Consider the following 10,590-nt stretch of genomic DNA (forward strand, 5'->3'; position numbering starts at 1 on the left):
AGTGGAGCAAGTGAGTGGCATATCATCTGTGTCTACCCACTCCTCTGGAAGGGTTGCCTCAATCTGCAAATCCTCCCTGCACTCCCTCTGAGATGTCCTGTCAACTGAGACTTGGTCTCCTCTGGAAGCCTCCGAAAAGCTTTCCAAGACCCCAAAGATGATGCAGGTCCCCTCTCCCACCTGGACCACTGCATGTAGAATGAGGCACCAAGTGGTCTGCCATGATCATCTAAAATACTGTCATTCCACATGATGGGTTGCCTATCAATCTCTTCACGAGAGGAAGGAGGAATCCTCCGTACACTCGTGGAGGAAGGAGAAGAGGGACCTGCCAGGCCTCTATCAGCAGATCTCGAGCTAGGAACTGAGAAGGCCTGTGGCTGGGCTGAAGAAGGATCTGTAGTCCTCATCTGTGCACACACTTCCTCAGCTGTGGCATGAACAGTCTGAGGGGGAGAAGTATCGGTAGCCCCCTCGTGATCAGAAACGAAAATGACCGAGGCTGGTGCATCTGAAGGCACCTCCTGATGAGGAACTGTAGTATATGGGGCTGCAGCAACATCCACCTCTGGAGTCTCGATGGCATCTGTCTGAACCGGACCAAGGGTCTCCTCCCGAGGTGAAGGAGCCACTCTGACCGCTCTCCAACGTGGTACTAGGAGTGCTACAGGCTTTGGGCGCCCTGCTACCCCTGGTGGTTTTGAGATTCAGGGATCTGAAACTAAGGACTACCATTGTGGTTGATCCAAACGAGGGCTTTGGGGCCTTTTAGAGGCTAACAACCACTCTAGCTCGGACCTCGTCAGTTGGTCTACGTTGAGTATTGACCAAAATTGGCCAAAAAGTCGACGATGATCTAAAAAGTCAACGTTGATTGACTTTATACACAAAAGTCAACCCTAGTTTTTTACCTTTGTCGTCTAGTGACTTCTGTAATGCTTGGATGTTGTACTTTTGCTATACATGTGGGCTACAATGCTGCAGAGCTGCCAACAAAGGCATCACCATGGGCTGTCGATGCCTATTACATCCGCATCTCTTGAAGTTGGAACTACAGTAGATGAAAAGCCTCCATTAAAAACGAGACTCCTGTTGGCTCTAAAACTGCTCCGATGCTAAGGAATTCATGTCGAGCCAGAGCTCCTACTCAAATGCAAAAGCTTTCTAGAAACTTAGAAGTCCTGACTCGGCATTTCTAATGTTCCTGATACATATCTTTTTGTGACTAGACTATCTCTAGAATCTTTTTTAGGTCTATATTATGCTGTAGGCTTTCTTAGTTGGATGTTAAACACCCTTGTGACAATCTTATTCTAAAGCCGTGGTAGGAATCAAGCTTCTATATCTTTCTAAGCTTCCCATAACAGTTAAGATTCTTCATCCATTGCTTATGTCCATGCATGATTAAATACGGTTGGTGCTTCGTACTGTCATTGTAGGCTTATTTGTGAAGGAAACATAACACCAAGGCTTCCAATTCACCTTTGTCCATCAAAGCTCTATCTTGTGACAATACTGTATCGCGACTTGACTTCGATTTCTTCAAATCATTTCCTTGCAATATGAACATATTCTTGGGTCTTTCGTCATATGGAATTTTAGAAAAGGACTTGAAGTCCGTTACCATTTTGAGAATGGTTGAAGCAGGGAAGCTTAGACAAGATGTTGTGATGCTTCTCTGGCGTTGCTTCTTCAAAGGCAATGAAACAACTTCCAAAGAGATAGCCATCAAAGATAAAGCTTCCACATTGCTCCAAACAAGTTCATCCTCTAGATGTTGCGTCATCACATCTGCTGCATTGTTGCAAATCTCATGGGTTGGGCCCTGTTAGTGCTTTCTGTAGCTTATAATGCACACACTGGTGCAATTGATGGAAAGACAATTATAGTGCTAGAGACAGCTGATGCTAAGCTAAAAGTATTCCCAAGCATAGACAATGAGCGCAATCTTCGAAGGCACAATGAGCACACTCGGCGAAGGGATGCACAATGGCTTCCGAAGAAAAACTTGAACACATTACAAATTGATTGCGACTTCTTCCAATCATTTCCTTCCAACACATTCTTCCAATCATTTCCTTCCAACACAAACATATTCTTAGCGCTTGCATCCTTTATCGATCATGAAGTCTCTATATAGACCTTGGAGCAAATGGCCCTTTCAAGCATGGTCGAAGCAATGAAGCTTAAAGAAACAGTACGATACCTCTTTGGCGTTGCTCCTTCAAGGAGCATGACGATAGCATCGAAGGTGACAACACGACAAAGAATATCTGTGATATTGCAAATAGCTTTGACCTCTAGAATGTTGCTTAATCACATCTCCCACATTGTTGCGACCATAATGAGTTCCCTTCCCTCCCTCCCCCCCCTTCAATTCTCAGTCATTTGAGACTTTGCACCCCTCCCTCCCCCTCCCCCCTTCCCCCCGCCCCCCTCCCCTTGCAGTTCTCAGTCTCAGACTGATGCAGATGCTCAGCCTGATTTGCCTCTGCAAGATGACAATGCTATTCATCAGAAAGCAATTAGACAATACAAAACAGTCCCTAGATGGCTATTGGATACACTTAGGGACAGCATGTAGGCTGCCCATACAAGAGGTGCACAACGTCTTATGGATGGCCATTCTTAAATATTGATTTGATTGCCACATCATGTAATGAAGAGCCTTTATGCTACAAGGATGCTTTTGATAGCAAAGAGTGAATGGATGCTATGCAAGTAGCGTTGGATTCCATGGGAGTTCTGTGGCTTGCCTCCTGGCAAGCATATCATTGGACAAACTAGGTCTACAAATTAACACGGAAAGTTGATGGCAACACAGACCACTACAAAGCCCCATCTTGTTGCCAATGGCTATGCTGAGCAGCAGGGCATTGACTATGAAGAAACCTTTGCCCCCACGTCATGCATCACTACCATCCGTTGTGTCATTACTATAGGAACTCACAGGCATTGGGAACTCCATCAACTCGGCATCAAGACCACCTTCTTCTGGTTTTGAGATTCACGGATCTAAAAATAAGGACTACCATTAAGGTTGATCCAAACGAGGGGTTTGGGGCCTTTTATAGGCTAACAACCACTCTGATCAGATTGGTCATCCCTAGTCGGCTGGTGTACATTGAGTGTTGATCAAAATCGGCCAAAAAGTCAACATTGATTTAAAAAAAGTCGAGGTTGACTTTCATACCCAAAAGTCAATCCCAATTTCTTACCCTGATGTACTTGCTATACCCGTGGGCTACGATATTGCAAAGCTACCAACAAAGGCATCAATGCCATGGCCTGTGGATGCCTATCACACCCCCTTCTCTTGAAGTTGGAACTACGATGGATGAAAAGCCTCCGCTAGAAATGAGACTCATATCAACTCTAAAACTGCTCCGATGTTAAGGAATCCATCTTGAGCCAAAGCTTCTACTCAACTGTGAAGGTTATTACCACTGTGGGAACTAGTCCTCCTGAAAAGATGCCTCTCAATGAAAGGATTTTGTCATGTCGAAGATATGGAAGAGTGACATATATTATAAAGAATTTCTTCTTACTATTCACGCCCTTAAAATATGGAAGCATTTCTTGTTTGGTAGGAGTTCCAAATTATATCTGGTCACCAAGCATTGCCGTAGCTTCAAAACATGCTCGATGGTCGGACAAGCAAATTTGATGGCCGAGAATGTGGTTGCAAATGCCCTTAGCAATAGAGTGATTTCTATTTCGATTTCACTTGTTTGGGAATCCAAGCTTCTCAAGATGAAGAACCAATTCTGAGTTCAAGAAGTATTCATAAAAGGTGATGCTCGATGCCAGCCTTGCAATTTGCCATACATGACAGATGGTTATTTTGTAAAGGCAATTTTTCTGTACTCCCGCAATTTCCATCAGCATCATTGCTACATCTTCATAGCAGCGTGCATCACTATGTTTTTCAATGTAGGTTCCTCATGAGAAGTTGCCACGTTTACTCTAGCGTGTTGAGATTTCAACTCCGCCCTTTGAGCAAATCAACATGGCTTTGTCACGGAGTAAACACCAGACCACGATGTGTCTGACTATTGTGGACCACTTCAGTAAGTTTGTTATCATGAAAGATATAGCCATGCACATTTAGTTACCCAAGCTGGACGATGCATCATGGCTTAAGTTGTATGTGGGACTAGCATTCATATAGATCCCCAAGGTGGAGCATCCAAAGATCCTCGCTGATGCACAAGTGGTTGAGCCCAAGAAGATTTTGCTTCACATGTTCAAGAGAGGCACCGGCAATTGACAACACCTCTAGGCAATCAAGTTCAAGCGTAGAGGCTCCTACAAGGTACCATGGGTTTGAGAGTAATATGGTATGCTTGAGAGGAAGGGACCGAAACTGAGGAGACCGCACCTTGTGGGAGGAAAAATATCCAAACTACCTTTTTGGATGGATCATGGAAATCTCCGAGAAGAGGTTTAAGTGCAGCAGCTCCAAAATTTTGTGGTTTCCACAAGCGTATGCAAGCCAAGTAGGTTTTGGGTCTATTGCACTATTGTCTGAACAATGAGTTTGGAGTATCTTCCAGGACGGAGTTTAATAGCTTATTAAATTTGCAAATGGCTGGCGAGGCTCACTGTCAATTGCGCAATATAAGTCAATTGTACCATATGGCGCCCCTCGATGAGTTTGTCTTTATATTTTTCACATTGTCATCTATCCTATATGTTTCAATAGTTTCCCTAATACAAGGCCAACGGGTCACAAGCGCGGCAATTTCTTTAGATAAAACGTATTCACTAAGAGAGATTTGTCTTATAATAATCAAACTGTATTTTACTGTGCAGAGGTGAAACCCCTTTACAAGCACAAGAAAAGAACAATCCATGGTTCGAAGGATACAGCTAAAAAATCCTCACGTATGATGATGATCGTTCAAGACCTACCTATAGAGAACATCGAAGCAGACATAAACGCGTGCATGGCCGATGTGGCTGTAGTCATAGGTAGTCACGCCGCAGACATACATGCCAACTTTTCCAGCCACCAGAGATTGAAATCTTTCCTTCTGCCTGCTCATACTGTTATAGATGTGAAACTCGAATTCCTTGGCGCTTTCCTTTTGCTCTTGTAATGTGTCAGTCGAGGCGCCAGGAGCAGCGAATGCCGAAGGTGAGGCAGGAACACAGAGACGACGGCCATTGCGAGGACGATAAGAAGGGAGGTACTGCAGAAGTCTAAGTGGAGGGCTACGAGTTCTTGGGAGCTGAGCAGGGAAGCAAGGCAGGGAGAGATGAGATCTGAAGCTGGAGGAGAGCGCCAGCATTTTTGATTTCATGGACCTTCCAGTTTAGCAAGGCCTTTAGTGAAGAGTATCTACTTGATTGTGTGCCACGTGTGGGACGGCTTTGGCGCATAGGCAAATGCGCGCACTCGGTGGCGTTGGGCTCCCACGCCAGGTGGCAGTCTGGCTGAAAATCGTATCCTGCACAATTTTGTGGACTCCTTCCCCCACCCGTCGTCTACCAGCACCTGCATGGCTGGGGGATTAAAGGGGAATTAGAAGAAATTAATGATAGCCGCCTCTCCTCTTTCTTAGGAGAAGAGTGCCTTTCATGTAGTTTGTTGTTGTATGTTGTCGCTTTGGTTCTTGTAGACCGGTTGTGCAACTTCGTCTGTTGTTTCTTATTGGGGTGCGATGCATTCATGGTGGTCTGTGGCTACACGAACGATCATTGGGATTTGTTATGTTATTGATTGTCTGCTTGAGGCCTATGGTCGCATGCTGTGTTATTGCTTGCATGTGCATTGCGTGGTCATATGTGGGTTGTGCTAAGTTTTTCTTGAGGTGGTTGCATGTATTGATTGGAAGACTTGAGTTGAGCAAGGATGTGGCTTCTCTCAGACATCTTCATTGGACGAGGGCAATACAGTAAGAACTTGCTTGGTTTAGTGTATCGTTGTTATCATTTGTCCTTGAGCATCGGTCTAAGTAACATCAAATTGTGAACGAGTTTCATGAGAAAGATAGTGCAATGTACATTTCTCAAAATGTAGGACCATTTTGACTATGCTACATTTCTCAAAATGTAGGACCATTTTGACTATGCTACCCACAATTTTGGTGCATAATAACTTGATAAACGCCTTTACAAAGCAGATTTCAACTCTAGGATATGAGAGAAAGGTAATTTGGCCACAACGATTGCTTCATTGATCTATGCTTCACGTGGATGCATTCTCTATGCCTTTGTAGAGTTTATCGTGTTCAGCATACGGTGGAAGCTTTTGCTCTTCTAAGTGTACAATTAAATGCTAGGAAAATTGCAAGTTGTGAAATTAAACAATGTGAAGGTTTAGTATGTTTACACTCTTTGTAAGACAAAAAAGGTCAATTAGCATGGGCATGATTACTTCTACCATCAAGCTTCCCATAGCAATTAAGATTCTTCATCCATTGCTTATGTCCATGCATGTTTAAATAAGGTTGGTGCTTCCTGTTGCCATTGTAGGCTTACTAGTATGCAACCCGCGCGTTGTTGCGAGAGAGAGAGAAAGAGAGAGAGAGAGATCCTTTTGGCACATGCATTGATGAGTTCTTAAATTGCTAATCAATAACCTTGCATACTTGGATTGGCTTTTGAAATTTTGGCTAAGTCTTAACCCATGGCTTTATCTTCTTTAATTCCATTAGCCTTCCATCTCCTCCTCCCTCCCAAAGGTGAACTTCCATCTCCTCCATTCCATTGACCTTCTATCTCCTCCTTCCTCCCAAAGTTGCCTCTTGTCTTTCCACCTCCTCCCCACTCAAAGCCTTCCTCTTATCTTTCCACCTCCTCCCCTCTCCCAACCTCTATCCAAGAGCTCCTTCTTTGTGACACGTGGCAAGCTCTTCTCTTCCAAGATGCCACATGTCCTTGCTTTTTTTTTCCTTTGTCCATGGTTAATAGGTTGACGATATAACGCCAAGCCTTCCCATTCACCTTTGCTTATCAAAGCTTATGTTGTGACAATGTTGAACGTACAACAACTTGACTTCGATTGTTTTTAATCATTTCCTTGCAATATGAACATATTTCGGGCTCTTTTGTCATATACTAGTTGTGGAATTTTAGGAGAGGCCTTGAAGTCCATTACCATTTCGAGGATGGTTGAAGCAAGGAAGCTTAGACAAGATGTTGTGATGCTTCTTTGGCATTGCTTCTTCAAAGACGATGAAATAACTTCCAAAGAGATAGGCATCATATATAAAGCTTCCACGTTGCTCCGAATAAGTTCGTCCTCTAGTTGTTGTTTCATCACATGTGTTGCATTGTTCCAAATCTCATGAGTTGGACGACGTTGGTGCTAATCTACAAAATACTTTGAATGGTGCTTTCAGTAGCTTATAATGCACACACTGGTGCGATTGACAGTTATAATGCTAGAGATGGTTGACGCTAAGGTGTTCGTATTCCCAAGCATAGACAATGAGCACAATCTTCAAAGTGACAATGAGCCCACTCTTCGAAGAATGCACAATGGCTTCCAAAGGAAGACTTGAATGCATTGCAAATTGATTGTGAATTCTTCCAATCATTTACTTCCAACACATGCATATTCTTAGCTCTCGCATCATTTATCGATCATGAAGTCTCTATAGAGACCTTGGAGCACATGGCCCTTTCGAAGCAATGAAGCTCAAAGAGCACAATATGATACTTCTTTGACATTGCTCCTTCAAGGAGCATGACGATAGTATGGAAGATGCAACAACAGAACAAAGAACATCTATGCTATTGCAAAAAGATTCGACCTCTAGATTGTTGCCTAATCACATCTCCCATGTTGTTGCGACCCTAATGAATTGGACCTTAATGATACTAACCTACAAAAACCTTGTTGATACTAATAAATTGAACCTGAATGATACTAACCTACAAAAACCTTCAAAGGGTGCACTTTGCAACTTACATGATGGTTAACAAAGGAGAATGAGGCGCTACGTAGCTTGATAGAAGTTAATGCTCCCATCCGTCCATGGCATAGCGCTACCACAAAGAGTGCTAAAAGGCACAAGGGTTGGAACCTTAAAGGGGTATGCATATATTGTTTCTTTTCAACTAATAAAGTGTATAATTAGTCATTCATAGTGTGCTTTCTTGCAGTGCCATTTGTCCTCATCCCCACCCTTCTCTTCTTGCTCTTCATATTTGTCCAAGATATCAGAGCTCCGTTTTCCCCCACTAAGACATTGTGATCCTTGAGAGTGGAAGAGATTGGTTGGTTGTGAGTTTGCTCTTTGAGTATTCTTAAGTGTTCTACTTGAGTGATTTTGGCTCACTTCCATTCACTCATTTCCATTCATTCTTATCTTTCTCTTTTATTTATGTTCGCTTCCTATTCGTCGTTCATTCCCATTCATTTTTATATTTCTCTTTTTTGTATGAAAGAGATTGTATCTATCTAGAGAGATATTTAGTTATTAGTTCTATCCTAACCTAATCTCTCTAGTCTACGTGTGTGTGTGTGCGCGACTCGATAAAACCTTGTTTCATAGTGAAATGAAAACAATTTTGGTAATAGAAACAAAAGAGAAAACTGCTCTGAGGTATTACAGAAAACTGAGAGGAGCATAATTTGCAAAAGACTTATAGAATGCATGAATGTATAGACAAGTTATACTTTGATAAGTCGTCTCACAAGCATCACTTTTATTGAAGAGGAGAGCCTGCATATCTGCCACCATCCAACAAGAAAAATGATAAGAACCATATTTTAACTTAGTTAGAAGACAGGTGTCATAAACACCCCTCCCTTGTTATCGACTCAATAAAGCTAATCTTTGATATTATGCTTTAAGTGTAAAAATAATTGGGGCGAGTTTAAGGAAAAGTAAATGAATGTACAGACTTATAGAATGCATGAATATACAGACAAGTTCTACTTTGATAAGTCGTCTCACAAGCATCACTTTTATTGAAGAGGGGAGCCTGCATATCTGCAACCATCCAACAAGAAAAATGATAAGAACCATATTTTAACTTAGTTGGAAGACAGGTGTCATAAACACGCCTCCCTTGTTATCGGCTTAATAAGGCTAATCTTTGATATTATGCTTTAAGTGTAAAAATAATTAGGGTGAGTTTAAGGAAAAGTGAATGAATGGTTACCTAAGGTGGAAAAACTTAGTGTATTTAGGTGTGTGAATGTAAAGGAGGAGGAAGAGGGGACAAATTAAGGATTAGAGCAATAAATATAATTGTAAGATTTAAAGCATAAGGGAAGGAGAATTTATACGATAGAGGAGCTTAAAGGAATTTAAAAGGTATTCAAAGAAATATTTTTAAAAATTTTAAAAAAGAGAAAAAATTTACATAAAGAATTTTAAAGAAGGAATTTCAAAGAAGGGAAATTAGGAAAATTGGGAAGAATTAGGAAAAATAGAAAGAATTTGAAGGAATTAGGAAAAATACAAAGCAATATGGAGAAATAGAGAACAATTAGGGGGAAATAGGAATTTAGGATAAGAATTAAAGAAAAAAAGGGGGAGATTGGGAGAATAGCAAAATAAAAATAAAAATCTAGAAGAAATTAGAGGAAAAAAAGGAAGAAATAGGAGGGAAAATTAGGAAATTAGGAAAAAAGAGGAAAATCAAAACTTGAGAGGAAAAATATGGAGAGGAGAAGTTTGAGAGAGAGAGAAAGAGATTAGGGAGAGGAAACATAGAGAAATACCAAAAAAATAAAATTAGACAAAATAGGGAGAAAAATTAATAGGAAATTTTATTTAAAAATAAAAAAAAAGGAGAAATTTTAGGAAAATTTTAGAAAATTTTAGAAAAATAGGAAAATATTAGGAGAGAAAAATATTTTTACTAAAAAACAAATTTAGGAAAAGAAGGGGAAGGAAAAGTTAAGAAAGGGTGTGAGGGAAATTAGGATAAAGAGAGGGGAAGGGTAGCGAGCATGGTAGGAAGTTTCATTTGAAGAGAGAGAGGAGGGAGAGGCAGTTAAAATTTTTTTACCAAATGGGTAACAAGGGAAAGAATGTAAGTTGCATGGAAAAAAGAAAGGAAATGATTTTTTGTGTGTGTGTGTGTGTGTGTAGTAGACATTAACAACACCCCTTTCCATAGTGAAGAGTAGACAAATTCGGAGTGGAAAAGAGAAATGTTTTAATGAAATACTTTGCAATAAATATCCACAAAACAGGAAGTAACATCATTAAAGGATGAACAATCTTTTCAAAAGAGAAAAAGCGAGCAGTAGAGCTTTGAAAAGTCATTGGCAGCATCACTTTTATTGAAGAGGGGAGTCTGCCTACCTGCCACCATCCAACAAGAAAAACATGGTGAGAACCAGTTAAACCCTAGTTGGGAAGATAGGTGTCATAAACACCCCTCCCTTATTATCGGAGTCACAATAAAGATAAACGCTTAATCAACCATTGGCTTACAAAGCTAGTTGAAAAAATGATGAAAGCAAAACTGTATGGTGTGATCACTAGGGGTGTGTAGAATTATGTTAAGAGAATTATGGGGTTGATAAAGTGGAGGTACGGTGAAGAAGTAGACATATGCATAACCAAAGAATGAAAGAGAAACTAGGTTAAATGGACAAAATAATAGTTATGAATAAAT

General features: G+C 41.1%; 1 protein-coding gene across 2 annotated transcripts in view; it reads right to left on the reverse strand.

Annotated features, from left to right (window-relative positions):
* The window catches only part of LOC147886919 (Cysteinyl-tRNA synthetase, class Ia family protein), a 41,201-nt gene extending 35,846 nt beyond the window's left edge, over nt 1-5,355 (reverse strand). The window contains exon 1 of one of the 2 annotated variants that reach the window (XM_087394460.1): nt 4,915-5,355. In XM_087394460.1, the coding sequence (XP_087250586.1) occupies nt 4,915-5,306 (392 nt within the window). In that variant the 5' untranslated portion in view covers nt 5,307-5,355. The remainder of the gene's footprint in view (nt 1-4,914) is intronic. The other variant, XM_087394461.1, reaches the window with a different exon arrangement.
* Between the last annotated feature and the right edge of the window lie 5,235 nt (nt 5,356-10,590).

This window comes from Dipteris shenzhenensis, chromosome 23 (assembly GCF_047967505.1).
Source record: "Dipteris shenzhenensis isolate YYH24624 ecotype China chromosome 23, Dip_SZ_1.0, whole genome shotgun sequence".
NCBI lineage: Eukaryota > Viridiplantae > Streptophyta > Polypodiopsida > Gleicheniales > Dipteridaceae > Dipteris > Dipteris shenzhenensis.